Source organism: Cherax quadricarinatus, chromosome 90 (genome assembly GCF_038502225.1).
Source record: "Cherax quadricarinatus isolate ZL_2023a chromosome 90, ASM3850222v1, whole genome shotgun sequence".
Taxonomy (NCBI): Eukaryota; Metazoa; Arthropoda; class Malacostraca; order Decapoda; family Parastacidae; genus Cherax; species Cherax quadricarinatus.
The window spans coordinates 11,780,919-11,798,041 of NC_091381.1; the positions used below are offsets into that span (position 1 = coordinate 11,780,919).

Consider the following 17,123-nt stretch of genomic DNA (forward strand, 5'->3'; position numbering starts at 1 on the left):
GAACTCTTGGGACCAGGTTAATGGTACATTTAATAAACAACTTAGAACCTTATTGAAAGGTAATGAGGAATTAATTAAACAGTTATTGACGAGATCTGTGACACTCCCTTACATGTACGGTTTGATTAAAGCCCACAAGCCCGGTTTTCCAGCCAGACCCATAATTAGTTCGGTAGGATGGGCATCATATGCCTTGTCAAAATGGTTGGTAAAAATATTAACTCCTTTGCTTGGCAACATTTCTGAAGCCCACTTAAAAAACAATGTTGATCTCATCGACAAATTGCAAAACGTCAGCTTGTCAGTTTTGATGTCGCTGCGTTGTTCACGAGAGTCCCTGTTCCAGACTTGCTATCTTAATTGGAAGAAGAATTAGCTGAGTTCTCTTTGCATTTTGATAAAAATACCATTATTGAATTGATTAAGCTTTCTATAGTTGATTACAAGTTTGAATTTGAGGGGAAATACTATGCTCAAAAACAAGGAATGGCGATGGGTAATCCGTTATTCCCTTTATTGAGCAATCTGTATATGAAATTTTTCGAGGCTAGACTTTTGAAAAATATCCTGCCATGGCAGTAGAGCTAAATGGTTCACATATGTCTATGACATTTTGTGTCTTTAGCCAAACTAAATGGCCCTGGACAGGTATTTACCATGGCTTAAACGCTTTAGTCCCGTCTATTAAATTCATTGTGGAGAAAGAGGTGGACTGTAAACTTCCATTCTTATAAGTGTTGATACACCGGGTTGATAGAAAGTTTAAGTTTACAGTATATAGGAAGTCTACCAATGTGTGCTCATACATTCACTACTACTCCAACCACGAGACTAGAGTCAAAAGGAGTGTATTTCTGACTATTTTTTTGAGAGCCTATAGAGTGTGCAGTCCAGAGTTCCTACATGAAGAAATTAGGAAAATATTTGACATTGGCACGAAATTGCGATATCCTAAGATGTTTATGGAATCTGCCTTGCAGGCAGCTAAGAAAACTTATTTTGAACAAAACCTAGGATAACACCTCAGACCAAGACTGTGCTGGTCCTCACATATAACCAGAATTTATCTATCCTACCAAATGCTCTTAGAAGATTTAATATACAAGTAGTTTTTTTTTTTAAATTCACGGACTGTTAGAAGCATCTTGTTAAAGAATGCACAACAACAACATTTTGGTGATGTCTACAGAGTTGGTTGCAATGGTTGCTGTCTCTCCTATTTGGGACAAACTGGAAAGTCATTGGAGGTGAGAATGTCCCAACACCGTTATTTGATACGTATAGCACAGGAGTCGAACGCGACTTTCAACCACATTAGAGCCTATAATAACCCTGCAAATTGGCAGGAAGCAAGAGTCATCTTCCCTTGTTTCTCTTGGCTTGAAAGGAATATTGTAGAATCGGCAATTATTAAGCATGATAGGCAGTCATCAATATCAATATCAGTGACGGGCTGTTCAAATTAGATGCGTTTTTAGTTGAGGCAATAGTACTCAGTTTTAAATTGTGCTCTTATATGTATGCATCAGACTGTCTTAAATGTGGTGCCACACCGAGGAATTTGGGCATTTTTTGCTGCAGTTTCTGAAGGTTGAACCAGAGTTTGCCTCAGCATTATGTGGGATGAATATCGGTGGCCATTTTGTTATTGCAAATGTTTCCCCTCCCTTTAAATGAGTTTATATTAATGAGCCCCGTTTCCTTTACATAACTTTTAAAAGTCTTCCCTCTATATGTTAGGGTTTTTTCTCGTCATTTAAAGGACACGTTGTCCTGTGGAGGTTATAATATAAATGCCAGTGACTCCTATGTCGCAAACAATATTTATGTGCGTATTTAAAGTTATTGCTGTCATAGCGGAATATGACTGAATTCATTATTATTCCTACGTTAATTTTGTTTAGGTTACAATACCAATGCTTGTGGGATTTTTCTTATGTTATAATATTCATCCGTCTGGCTGTTGTGCCTGTGGGCACTTCCGGTGCCTTCTCTCTCCCTCGCTCACTCCAGTGACAGCGGTCTTCTGGGAACGTATTGGCGTGGAAACCCTCCTCTCTTCAGCAATTTTGCAAGCTCCTGATAATGTGTTGATTGTAAAACGAAAGGCCTAGAGCTATCATTCTGCTGCCCCCATAGACTTCTGTTTTTTATCTTGAGCATGCCTTATTCGATAGGCTTTAAATTTTAAGTGTTGATGTACTGAATCTGTGGCAAGATTCATGAAACCGTTTGTGTTCGTGGGTGTTCTATGAACGATGTTACATATAGGCCCTTCCAAGATTTTGTTTTCCTATGCTAACTAGAGAAAAACCTTCCCTAATCGGCTTCAAATTTTTAACACAATATAGTACCACTTTGAGAAAAAAAAACGGCTAAATGGCATCGACAGACTTCATTAATAATGCTCACTTTTCCATGATGAGGTAACAATGGGTTTTTGAAGCGGGACCGAGGTAATATTGTATTACACTGATACTAGTGAGTGGCTCCTCATTCAAGGAACTAGACTAATCCTCATCTTGCTTAGATTGAATATAAATGCATCAGTTTCCTCAGGCTGTGTATGACCCGTACTGGATTTTGGTGGATTCTGTGCAGTTACCGGAGAATACCTCTTCTGATCGGCTTTCAACTTAAAGTGCAGACGTATTTTCCTCAAAGGACGTATCATCTTGAGTACAGGTTAACTTGTCTTCAACATGCACATTTTGTTAATTAAAATAGCTTCTGTTAAAAATGTAGACACTGTTTATCCTGATCAGAAATAAACAATATTATTAGACTTTCATGGATTATCTCAGTTTGGATGTATATAATATCCATTATGTTCACACAACATGTGTGTGTTCTCAAGACCATTGTAAAAAATAATATGTATTATGTATCCAAAGTTTTATAACATTTACTTGTATGTATGCATAATTCAAATTTAAACACTGGATTTATTTTGGCCTCTGATGGTCCCAATATGTCTTTTTTATGGTAAGAACTGGGAAAAATGAAGTTTTGATTTTCATGCGATCATTTCTGATTTTCATGCGGTTAATCCAGTTGCCTTCAGACTTCTTCACTGATAACATTATAATACAAAATCTTAGCGCTTGCGAACTTTATGTGCCGGTGTATCTTAGGATATTGGTTCCTCTGAGATAGGAAGAGAAGTCCATTTAAGTTTGGTCTTAAAGCTAGTGTTTCTTAGTGGACGGTTTGAATTAGTTCAGGGTTGTGTGTGCCTTGACCGGCCAGTTTTATTAAAGGTACTGGGACTATGGTGTCTACGAAATAATTTGAGAGTTCTAAATCAGATTTGCTTCAGCTATTTAATAATATTGTTTACCCTAATTACAATCTTATGTTGCACTCTGCAGTAATATTTTTGAGTGCATTGGCGTCCGAGTGTCTGGTAACGTTATGCAGTATGGGGAAACTGTTCTCGGATCAGCGTCAATTTTTTACCGCTGGCTATCTTAACTGGAAATAATTTCTATTGGTTTTGGGCTGTGTGATGTCATTTTGAATTATTATTATTATTATTATTATTATTATTATTATTATTATTATTATTATTATTAGTATTAAAGATTCGCCGGTATTCTCCCGACTCGGGCCTTTTCCAAGTGGTAGCCCGGCTCTGGCTCCCTCTTTAGTGTGTGTCTGAGACCTAAGTCTCCCATGGGAGAAGGCACAAGAACCCCCTCATTTTGGGACCAACTGTCCCCAGGCCTAGCTTCTAGTAGGGAGAAGCTAGGCCTCTCTGGTCCGCCATCCCCGCCCCAAGGAGGATAATAGGAATGACAGTCTTGTGAGCTGCAAGCTCTGGCTCAGGCACCTACCCTGCCCTAGAAGGGCTGGTCATGGTGTCGATGTGCCATTTTGAAATTTTTTTACTCAATCTCATCAAGTCGATTTCTTAATAAATAAAAAAAATAAAGGTATTTTTACTGGAGTGTAATGAATTTTACATTGAAATTAAAGGAGACAAAAAAATTTAAAAAAATATATATATATTTTCTATGACGTTCTTACATTTAACAGTTTCTGTGATCCCCTTAAACGTTCTTATTTACTATACAATTTCTCTAAAAATGTTCTAACTCCAAAATTATCGGGAACTGCTAAGTCGAGATGTTTTAAATTCTTAGCACTGGTTTACTGTTTTAAGAAAAGTCTTGTGGTTTTATTTGGATGTCTTAGTACTTAAGCAACCTCACCTGTTCAAATTTTTTTCCTAAAATTTTCTGAGTCATGACAGTAGCATTGAAGGGAGTTGAGCTAGAGCACAACACAGCCTTGCTGGTGCGAGATTCGGCGGTAAAAACCTGAACTTGTAGTCACGTTACATAGGCCATTCCCGGAGTATTTTCGTGTGAGGACTCGAGAAACTCTTCTTAATGAGCTTCAAACTTTCAGTGTTTGTCTTGCTTAGTGGTTTACATGTTACTTTACTTTGCCTTGTTTCCCCTGATTTTATTAATTAGATCTTTGGAATATCTTTCTCCTTCCAACCACTAAGAATTTTATCTATCAATCCGAAAAAACTAAGGAAACGTTAATCCTACAATACGTTAATATTTTTACATTTCTCTCTAGCAGTCCAGGAGATATTTTTTTTTTATCTAAAAATCTATTATGAATACTAAATATTAGGCTAAATTTATTTTCTATTATATTTTTTTACAACATAAACATGAGAAAATATACCTGGAAGAACTTGGCTTTTAAAACACCCTGAAAGATGAAGTTATTTTCTTTTTATTATCACACTGGCCGATTCCCACCAAGGCAGGGTGACCCGAAAAAGAAAAACTTTCACTATCATTCACTCCATCACTGTCTTGCCAGAAGGGTGCTTTACACTACAGTTTTTGTGTACGAATGGTATATAATACCGACAAGATGAGATTAAGACACATGTGCAACATCTGGGTATCTTTATTGTAGACGTTTCGCCATCCAGTGGCTTTATCAATACAAATTCTAGGACATAACTTGAAGACAGTAGAACTATGTACAGAAGATGAGGTAATCAGTCCCTCAACCTAGGAGTAGGTGCGAAGAGCACCATAGTCGCGGAGATTCTGAAGCAGAAGAAAGGATCCTGGCGCTTATATAGTAACGTCAGGTGTAGCAGACGAGGGCATATTCACTGGTAGGCGGGATTTCCCAGTGGAAGTAGGTCCTTCCCAAAGAGATGGGATAGTTGTAGTAGTAGTTGTCGTAGTCGTGAAGGTTATGTACATGTCCTCAGAATTAAGGAATCTTAATTCTGAGGACATGTACAGAATTAAGGAATCTTAATTCTGAGGACATGTACATAACCTTCACGACTACGACAACTACTACTACAACTATCCCATCTCTTTGGGAAGGACCTACTTCCACTGGGGAATCCCGCCTACCAGTGAATATGCCCTCGTCTGCTACACCTGACGTTACTATATAAGCGCCAGGATCCTTTCTTCTGCTTCAGAATCTCCGCGACTATGGTGCTCTTCGCACCTACTCCTAGGTTGAGGGATTGATTACCTCATCTTCTGTACATAGTTCTACTGTCTTCAAGTTATGTCCTAGAATTTGTATTGATAAAGCCACTGGATGGCGAAACGTCTACAATAAAGATACCCAGATGTTGCACATGTGTCTTAACTACAGTTTTTAAACTGCAACATTAACACCCCTCCTTCAGAGTGCAGGCACTGTACTTCCCATCTCCAGGACTCAAGTCCGGCCTGCCGGTTTCCCTGAACCCCTTCATAAATGTTACTTTGCTCACACTCCAACAGCACGTCAAGTATTAAAAGCCATTTGTCTCCATTCACTCCTACCAAACACGCTCACGCATGCCCGATGGAAGTTCAAGCACCTCGCACACAAAACCTCCTTTACCCCCTCCCTCCAACCTTTCCTAGGCCGACCCCTACCCGCCTTCCTTCCACTACAGACTGATACACTCTTGAAGTCATTCTGTTTCATAACATTCTCCCTACATGTCCAAACCACCTCAACAACCCTTCCTCAGCCCTCTGGACAACAGTTTTGGCAATCCCGCACCTCCTCCTAACTTCCAAACTACGAATTCTCTGCATTATATTCACACCACACATTGCCCTCAGACATGACATCTCCACTGCCTCCAGCCTTCTCCTCGCTGCAACATTCATCACCCAAGCTTCACACCCATATAAGAGCGTTGGTAAAACTATACTCTCGAACATTCCCCTCTTTGCCTCCAAGGACACCAAGTACACCGCTCTCCCTTTTCCCCTCATCAATTCTATGATTCACCTCATCTTTCATAGACCCATCCGCTGACACGTCCACTCCCAAATATCTGAATACATTCACCTCCTCCATACTCTCTCCCTCCAATCTGATATTCAATCTTTCATCACCTAATCTTTTTGTTATCCTCATTACCTTACTTTTTCCTGTATTCACTTTTAATTTTCTTCTTTTGCACACCCTACCAAATTCATCCACCAACCTCTGCAACTTCTCTTCAGAATCTCCCAAGAGCACAGTGTCATCAGCAAAGAGCAACTGTGACAACTCCCACTTTATGTGTGATTCTTTATCTTTTAACTCCACGCTTCTTGCCAAGACCCTCGCATTTACTTCTCTTACAACCCCATCTATAAATATATTAAACAACCACGGTGACATCACACATCCTTGTCTAAGGCCTACTTTTACTGGGAAATAATTTTCCTCTTTCCTACATACTCTAACTTGAGCCCCACTATCCTCGTAAAAACTCTTCACTGCTTTCAGTAACCTACCTCCTATACCATACACCTGCAACATCTGCCACATTGCCCCCCTATCCACCCTGTCATACGCCTTTTCCAAATCCATAAATGCCACAAAAACCTCTTTAGCCTTATCTAAATACTGTTCACTTATATGTTTCACTGTAAACACCTGGCCCACACACCCCCTACCTTTCCTAAAGCCTCCTTGTTCATCTGCTATCCTATTCTCCGTCTTACTCTTAATTCTTTCAATAATAACTCTACCATACACTTTACCAGGTATACTCAACAGACTTATCCCCCTATAATTTCTGCACTCTCTTTTGTCCCCTTTGCCTTTATACAGAGGAACTATGCATGCTCTCTGCCAATCCCTAGGTACCTTACCCTCTTCCATACATTTATTAAATAATAGCACCAACCACTCCAAAACTATATCCCCACCTGCTTTTAACATTTCTATCTTCATCCCATCAATCCCAGCTGCCTTACCCCCTTTCATTCTACCCACTGACTCACGAACTTCCCACACACTCACAACTGGCTCTTCCTCACTCCTGCAAGATGTTATTCCTCCTTGCCCTGTACACGAAATCACAGCTTCCCTATCTTTATCAACATTTAATATTTCCTCAAAATATTCCCTCCATCTTCCCAATACCTCTAACTCTCCATTTAATAACTCTCCTCTCCTATTTTTAACTGGCAAATCCATTTGTTCTCTAGGCTTCCTTAACTTGTTAATCTCACTCCAAAACTTTTTCTTATTTTCAACAAAATTTGTTGATAACATCTCACCCACTCTCTCATTTTGCTCTCTTTTTACATTACTTCACCTCTCTCTTAACCTCTCTCTTTTTCTCCATATACTCTTCCCTCCTTACATCACTTCTACTTTGTAAAAACTTCTCAAATGCTAACTTTTTCTCCCTTACTACTCTTTTTATATCATCATTCCACCAATCGCTCTTCTTCCCTCCCGCACCCATTTCCCTGTAACCACAAACTTCTGCTGAACACTCTAACACTACATTTTTAAACCTGCCCCATACATCTTCGACCCCATTTCCTATGCTCTCATTAGCCCATCTATCCTCCAATAGCTGTTTATATCTTACCCTAACTGCCTCCTCTTTTAGTTTATAAACCTTCACCTCTCTCTTTCCTGATGCTTCTATTCTCCTTGTATCCCATCTACCTTTTACTCTCAGTGTAGCTACAACTAAAAAGTGATCTGTTATATCTGTGGCCCCTCTATAAACATGTACATCCTGAAGTCTACTTAACAGTCTTTTATCTACCAATATATAATCCAACAAACTACTGTTATATCGCCCTACATCATATTTTGTATACTTATTTATCCTCTTTTTCTTAAAATATGTATTACCTATAACTAAACCCCTTTCTATACAAAGTTCAATCAAAGGGCTCCCATTATCATTTACACCTGGCACCCCAAACTTACCTACCACACCCTCTCTAAAAGTTTCTCCTACTTTAGCATTCAGGTCCCCTACCACAATTACTCTCTCACTTGGTTCAAAGGTTCCTATACATTCACTTAACATCTCTCAAAATCTCTCTCTCTCTCCTCTACATTCCTCTCTTCTCCAGGTGCATACACGCTTATTATGAACCACTTTTTTGCATCCAACCTTTACTTTAATCCACATAATTCTTGAATTTACACATTCATATTCTCTTTTCTCCTTCCATAACTGATCCTTCAACATTATTGCTACCCCTTCCTTAGCTCTAACTCTCTCAGATACTCCAGATTTAATCCCATTTATTTCCCCCCACCGAAACTTCCCTACCCCCTTCAGCTTTGTTTCGCTTAGTGCCAGGACATCCAACTCTTTTTCGTTCATAACATCAGCATTCATCTGTTTCTTGTCATCCGCATTACATCCACGCACATTCAAACATCCCAGTTTTATAAAGTTTTTCTTCTTCTCTTTTTTAGTAAATGTTTACAGGAGAAGGGGTTACTAGCCCATTGCTCCCGGCATTTTAGTCGCCTCATAAGACACGCATGGCTTACGGAGGAAAGTTTCTTTTCCACTTCCCCATGGACAATAGAAGAATTAAAGAAGAACAAGAACTATTTAGAAAAAGGAGAGAAACCTAGATGTATGTATATATATATGCATGTGCGTGTCTGTAAAGTGTGACCAAAGTGTAAGTAGGAGTAGCAAGATATCCCTGTTATCTAGCGTATTTATGAGACAGAAAAAGACACCAGCAATCCTACCATCATGCAAAACAGTTACAGGTTTCTGTTTCACAGTCATCTGGCAGGACGGTAGTACTTCCCTGGGTGGTTGCTATCTACCAGCCTACTATCTACGAAGTTATATTGTTGTTAATTATTTTTTAGGTTACCTCTAAGGGAATCATCCCATAATAATGAAAAGTAATTATCTTATTTTTGTTTTGCCTTCGCAGATATATAAATAAACAAGAATATATGCGTACACGTATGCACAAGGACATATGTATAGGTGAACACAAGGACGCACATGTATACATACATATGTGGAAATAAACAAGCATTCGTATGCACATCACATACGCATATGCACATGTATACAAGCTAATGTGTATTAAGATATGCAAGAATATATCCATACAACATGCATACAGAATACACGTGAACACTATTACATAGGCAGACATTTGTATATGCACAATCATATGTACATAAAAGTGTACATACATTCACTTAAGACAACATACATTCATTCAGCTGCACAAACATACGTACACACATGAATACATACAAAAAATGTGTATTCGTTTATGCATACATATGGAAATAGGCATACATACATGCACGTATAAATATACAAAAATATATATAATTACGTGCATACATAGTCACACACACACACACACATATATATATATATATATATATATATATATATATATATATATATATATATATATATATATATATATATAAAATATATATATATATATATATATATATATATATATATATATATACACATATACACATTATATATATATATATATATATATATATATATATATATATATATATATATATATATATAATATATATATATAATATATATATATATATATATATATATATATATATATATATATATATATATATATATATATATATATATATATATTATATTATTTTTTTTTCTGCTTCATTAGCTTATGGTCACCACACTGCACTATTCTTTCGTGTGCACTTAGGTAGAGGAAGCTGGGATTCTGGAGCTTCGGATCGCTTATGGATTCAACAGATATCTTTCCTGGATAGCGTATAGACAGAAATCTACTTCGTTTACTGAACAATAGTTCTATCACATAATATATATTATTTCTGCCATATTCTTTTATAATTTTCATAGCATGACATCTCCGAATATAATGTTAATTTCTCCCTCAAATGAATGGAATGATGTGATCACTGCTTTCTAGTCTCTCCGTCCTGACACGACGGAAAAGGTCAAAATCGCTGGTCAGAGTAAGATTAAAAATGTTATTGCAATTAATAATTGTGAGTTGTAGTTAAAAAACTGTCGTTATGTTCAAGAGTCTAGAGGCCTCCCAGACCTCTTGGAGAGTGCTCCTGTTTACATTACGATTGGAGAAACGATGTACTTCACGGAATATGATAATTTGGCTCCCATTACCTTGGTTTTCTACATGTACAGAGTCATCTGTCACTACATCATGCTGTTGAATTTCTGAAGCAAGCTGTTTATCTATTTACAAAAAAACTCCTCCCACACTTCATTGTCAGTACGAACCTTATCTATTTCTGCTGTTTCATGGTTATTCTAAATTAAATCAAGATTCACTTAGAACAATAATATCTGCATTTTCTGATAACGAATAAACGGATATTTCACATCTTTTTTGGAATACTCTGAAATCATGAACACGTTCTTTCACATAGCTAGTTTCCCTAAGCAAGGTAAAGGAGATAATAAGGTGAATACAGGGTATCATACGTAAATGTATGACGTGCAAGGCAGAGAAGAGAATGAGCCAACAATGGTATATCTTACCTAAATGTAGAGGACAGAGGGCGTGGTGGTGAAGGGGAGGTGTGTGAGAGTCTGTCATTTCTGAGAGTTCACACACACTCACTTCCTCACAGCTGACGACTGACTCCGACCTCACTGCCAATACTGTACACAAAAAATATAACCATGTTATTGGTAAAGTCTGCATTGTCTTCATTATATAAGAGTGTTAACAAAAACATTATGTGGAATATGTTATGTCTCTCTCTGAGGCACCCACACCATCGTATATCCTCGGATCACAGTACAACACCTAGCTCTGCTTGGTGCGTGATTCTTGCAGGATTGTATGGTCCAGTGGGTTAGAGCATCATGGAATTTTCGCTCACCATTAGGCGGGCTAAAACACCACAGGTTTGATCCCCCAGCTAGTCACAGTGTTGTTATTGATTAAATACGACTTATTCGTTGTTACAGTACTATATATACTGCTTGTGGAGGCTAGTACATAAAACGGGGAGTTGAATGAAATTAGCTCTGAGGCACCCACACCATCGTAAATCTTCGGATCATGGAACAACACCTAGCTCTGCTGGGTGCGTGAGTCTTGAAGGATTGTATGGTCCAGTGGGTTAGAGCATCAAGAATTTTCGCTACCTATTAGGCAGGCTAAAGCAACACAGGTTCGATCCTCCGGCTAGTCGGAGTGTTATTGATATACATACATACATACATACATATATATACATATATATATATATATATATATATATATATATATATATATATATATATATATATATATATATATATATATATATATATATGTCGTGCCGAATATGTAAAACTTGCGATCTTGGCTTAAATAGCAACGCTCATCTTGCCATATAGGATACGCGAAAATTTGTGTATGCAATAATTTCGCAAAAATCATTCTGAATCTAACGAAAAAAAAATATTTCGTTGTGTTTCTTTATTACTAAATTATTGTAAACGTATCTAAAATATATTTATTTGGATTAGGCTAAAATAAATTGCGCTTGTTATAATAAGGTTAGGTAAGTTTTCTAAGATTCTTTTGGTGCAAAATTATGAATTTTTACATCAATATTAATGAAAAAATATATCTTTAATGTATAAGAGAAAATTTTAGAAAAGACTTAATTTTAAATGAGTTCTTGCTAATTGACCAGTTTTACACATTCGGCACGACATATATATATATATATATATATATATATATATATATATATATATATATATATATATATATATATATATACAAGCTCTGCGACTAGCCGGGGGATCGAACCCGTGCTGTTTTAGCCCGCCATATGGTGACTGAAAATTCAGGACGCTCTAACCCACTGGGTTATACAATCCTACTGCCAGTGGGTAAGAGTGTCGTGAATTTTCGCTCACCATGAGGCGGGCTAAAACAACTCGGGTTCGATCCCCCGGCTAGTCGCAGAGTTGTTATTGATATATGAAACCCCAAAACAAGTGGTATTGAAACATTTCCCAAACTGCGGCCAGCAAAGATTAGATCCTGCGACACATTCTCCCGCCTCAAAAGACAGAACAACGTTCACATTTCTTAACCACTCAACCAATAATCCTTCAAAGATCACGCACCCAGCAGAGCTACGTGTTGTTCGCGATGCGAGGACACTCGTGGTAATGATAAGCTCAAGGCTAATATCAACCACCTCTCGTTTGAATACCAGCCTCCAAAAGCAGTTTATATAGTAATGAATTCACTATACAAGTGGTAACGAAACATTTACCAATCTGCGACCAGCCGAGATTAGATCCTGAAACACATTCTCCTGCTTCAAGAGTCAGAACAACGTTCACATTAGTAACGTTCACAATATTATTCTTCACATCTAGCTAAAGTTAAACTGTGTGTATTGTTAATGGTACTGAGATTTTTACGTATATAAAAGTCCAGAATTCCTTTTTTGAAGAAATCTTGAAAATTTATGAAATAGTTAATGATCTAAAATACCCAAGAAAATTGACTGATAAATATTTTAAAATTACTAGAAACACTTTTTAAAACTTAGAAAGGGACAACCATCCTTATTTAACTAAAAATATGTTGGTTTCTCCTACCATAAAAACTTGGATGATAATCCATCTCCACTAAAGAATTTTAATATGAAAGTTGAATTTAAAACTCTAGATACAGTTAAAAAAACTTTTGATAAAAAATCTCCCAAAAATACTGATGGTTGCGTCTACAAGATTCCTTGTAAAATATGTGATAAAGTTTATTACGTGAAACTGGTAAAGTCTTGAACTATGATTAAAGCAACATAAATGTAGGATTAGAAGTGGACAAGATTCTAATGCTTTGTTTAATTATGTAAGAGATTTTAACCATCCAATTGATTTTCAAAAGGTTGAGAAAGTGGCATAATAATATGAATATTGCTTCTGGGTTAAGCAAATTGGATTCAATGACAGATAATTAATAAATTTTGGGAAGAATTTAAGATACATTATACAAATTAAATTTTTGGGTAGAATATAAAGTCAGATGTTGCTGAGGTGGCCGCGAGGTGTAGTCTCGTGCTTATATGCCTTCCAGTTAATCTTTGATTTTCATAGTTCCTTGATAATGTGAGAAATCACGAAAGGGCATGAAATTCTACCAGGTTTGCCAGGCGACCAAATGCCGCAGCAGTTATTTGGTTGATGTGCGTCTGAAGAGATGTTCTTGATATTATACTCACTCAAAAATCCTTTTCCTTGAGTTAAGTTTGCAATCTTTGGCCCCTATAGCCTGAACCCTGTCAGGGGTCTTCTTTGCCCTTCCCCAAACATCATGACTTTGCACTTGGTGTAAGTTGCTGGTGCAGTTGCTGGACTTGGCTTGCAGCCTATCCAGATCCTTTTGGATTCCTGCCAGATTCTAATCTATTTGAATTCTCATTAGCATCATATCGCCTGGAAACTGGGATACTTCTGAATCTATCCTTGCCGTCATATCTTTCACATATACCAGTAACAGCAACGGTCTTAGGACTGACCCTGTGGAACCCCGCTCGTTATAGGCGCCCACTCTAACACCTTGTCATGTACCATGACTCGTTTTTGCATTTCTGTTGGGTATTCTCTAATCCAGTGAAGTGTTTTGCCTGTTATACCTGTCTTATCCTCTTGCGTGGAACTGAGTAAAAAAAACTTCTTAGAGTCCAAGAAAATGCAGTCTAACCCCCTTCTTTCTCTTGTCTTACTTCCATCACCTTTTCGTAAGACTTCAGTAGGTTTTTGACACAGGATTTCCCATCCCTGAAGCTATGCTGGTTGTCGTGTATAAATTATCTTCTATGTGCTCTACCAATCTTCTACTGATAATCTTCTCCGTGACTTTGTGTACTATACATGTCATTGACATTGGTCTGTAGTTTAATGCTGCGTCTGTGTCGCCTTTCTTAAAAATGGGACTATATTTGCTGCCTTTCACACCTCAGGTAGTCGCCCTGTTTCAAAAGATGTGCTGTTAGTGGCACATACAGCGCCTGAAATCTCTCTCTCTCTCTCTCTCTCAGGACCCTCGGAGAGACGTTGGCCGGCCCCATCGCCTTTGAGGTATCTAGTTCACTTAGCACCCTCTTCACCCACTCATCGGTTGTCTATATTGTTTCCAAAAATAGTTGAGTACCCCAGCACTCCAGCTTTCTGTAGTCATTTCTGTCTCCATTGAAATTACTTCCCTAAATATAAGGTTAAGCTCTTCACATATATCTCGGTTGTTTCTTGTGATTTCCCTTGCTGGACCAGGTCTGCAGCCTGTCCAGATCCCTTTGTAGTTCTGCCTAGTCTTCGATCGAATGAATTCTTCTCATCAACTTCATATCATCTGCAAACAGGGACACTTCAGAGTCTATTCCTTCCGCCATGTCGTTCACAAATACCAGAAACAGCACTGGTCCTAGGACTGACCCCTGTGGGACCCCGCTGGTCACAGGTGCCCACTCTGACACCTCGCCACGTACCATGACTCGCTGCTGTCTTCCTGACAAGTATTCCCTGGTCCATTGTAGTGCCTTCCCTGTTATCCGTGCCTGGTCCTCCAGTTTTTGCACTAATCTCTTGTGTGGGACTGTGTCAAACGCCTTCTTACAGTCAAAGAAAATGCAATCCACTCACCCCTCTCTCTTTTGTCTTACTGCTGTCACCCTGTCATAGGACCTCAGTAGGTTTGTGACACAGTATTTCCATTCCCTGAAACCATGTTGGTTGCTGTTGATGAGATCATTCCTTTCTAGGTGTTCCACCACTCTTCTCTTGATAATCTCCATAACTTTGCATACTATACGTGTCAGTGACACTGATCTGTAGTTTAGTGCTTCATGTCTGTCTCCTTTTTTTAAAAATTGGGACTACATTTGCTGTCTTCCATACCTCAGATAATCTCCTTATTTCAATAGATGTGTTGAATATTGTTGTTAGGGGTACACATAGTACCTCTGCTCCCTCTCTCAGGACCCATGGAGAGATGTTATCCGGCCCCATTGCCTTTGAGGTATCTAGCTCACTCAGAAGCCTCTTCACTTCTTCCTCGTTTGTGTGTATTGTGTCTAATACTTAGTGGTGCACCCCACCTCCCTGTCTTTCTGGAGTCCCTTCTGTCTCCTCTGTGAACACTTCTTTGAATCTCCTTTTGAGTTCCTCACATACTTTGCGGTCGTTTCTTGTTGTCTCTCCTCTTTCCTTCCTTAGCCTGATTACCTGGTCCTTGACTGTTGTGTTCCTCCTGATGTGGCTGTATAACAGCTTCGGGTCAGATTTGGCTTTCGCTGCTATGTCGTTTTTACATTGTCGTTGGGCCTCCCTTCTTACCTGTTCATATTCATTTCTGGCTCTATGACTGCTCTCCTTTTTCTCTTGGGTCCTTTGCCTTCTGTACTTCTTCCATTCCGTAGCACACTTGGTTTTTGCCTCCCTGCACCTTTGGGTGAACCCTGGGCTCATCCTGACTTTTTCATTATTCCTGTTACCCTTGGGTACAAACCTCTCCTCAGCTTCCTTGCATATTGTTGTTACATATTTCATCATCTCATTTACTGGCTTCCCTTCCAGTTCTCTGTCCCACTGAACCCGGTTCAGGAAGTTCCTCATTCCTGGCCCTTCCTGTTTCCCCCTCCACTTGTAACTCTACCGTGTATTCGAAGCTTAAGACTACATGATCGCTGGCCCCAAGGGGAATTTCATATGTGATGTCCTCAATATCTGCACTACTCAAGGTGAATACTAGGTCCAGTCTCGCTCGTTCATCCTCTCCTCTCTCTCTGGTAGTGTCCCTTACGTGTTGGTGAATAAAGTTTTCCTGTATCACCTCCATCATCTTAGCCCTCCACGTTTCTGGGCCCCCATGTGGCTCCAGGTTTTCCCTGTCGATTTCCTTGTGGTTGAAGTCACCCATAATCAACAGATTTGTCCTGTTCACATGAGCCATTCTGGCCACTTCAGTCAGTGTGTCAATCATTTCTCTATTACTCTCATCATATTCTTGCCTTGGCCTCCAGCTGTTCTGTAGTGGGTTATACAACATTGTAATTATCACCTTGGGACCTCCAGACTGAAGTGTTGCTATTATGAAGTCTCTTGCTTCTCCTCTGTCTCCACTCTACAGCTCATCAAACTCCTATTGGTTTTTGATGAGCAGTGCCACTCCTCCACCCTCTCTGTTCCCTCTGTCTTTCCTCAGGATCTGATATCCCGTTGGAAAGAAGGCATCTGTTTTCATTCCTGTGAGCTTGGTTTCTGTGAGAGCTATGATGTCCGTTGATGCCTCCTTGATTCTTTCGTGCCACTCCTCCCACTTATTCGTTATGCTTTCAGCGTTGGTGAACCATACCTTCAGTTTCCTCTCCACCACTGTGTTTGAGGGGTCTGTGAGGGTGGGGGGACCTGGCAGTGTGCTGTGGGATTCTACGGTGTACTGTGGAGGGACTGTAAGTGTGGATTGTGGTTTGTGTTGGGATAGCTTGTTTGACTGTGTGGGTTCTAGGGGTGCTTCCGTGTGTGCCTGTACATGTTGCTCTGCCCTGCTCTGGTTGTACTCTGCAATTTCTGTCTTCATCTCTCCTCCTAGCCTCTTTTCCTTCTGTGTCCTCTCCCTCTGCTGCTGTCGCTTTGATCTTGTTCTGTCTCGGTCTAGGAACACCCTCCTGTATCTTGACAATTTCTTCAGCCGTGATTTCTCTTGCAGGATCTTGTTTCGCACAGTTTCTGTCTTGAAAACCAGCTTAACTGGCCGGTTTCTCCCATTTGAGTACCCCACTTTTCTCTGAAAATTTATTATATCAGTCATGTCCCCTTCGCCTATTTC

The 17,123-nt window shown here is 39.0% G+C and overlaps 1 protein-coding gene across 1 annotated transcript in view; it reads right to left on the reverse strand.

The window, feature by feature from the left end:
• The window catches only part of LOC128693278 (uncharacterized), a 586,781-nt gene that overhangs the window by 128,627 nt on the left and 441,031 nt on the right, over nucleotides 1–17,123 (reverse strand). The window contains exon 15 of the mRNA XM_070104248.1: nucleotides 10,820–10,942. Coding sequence (XP_069960349.1) covers nucleotides 10,820–10,942 — 123 coding nt within the window. The remainder of the gene's footprint in view (nucleotides 1–10,819; nucleotides 10,943–17,123) is intronic.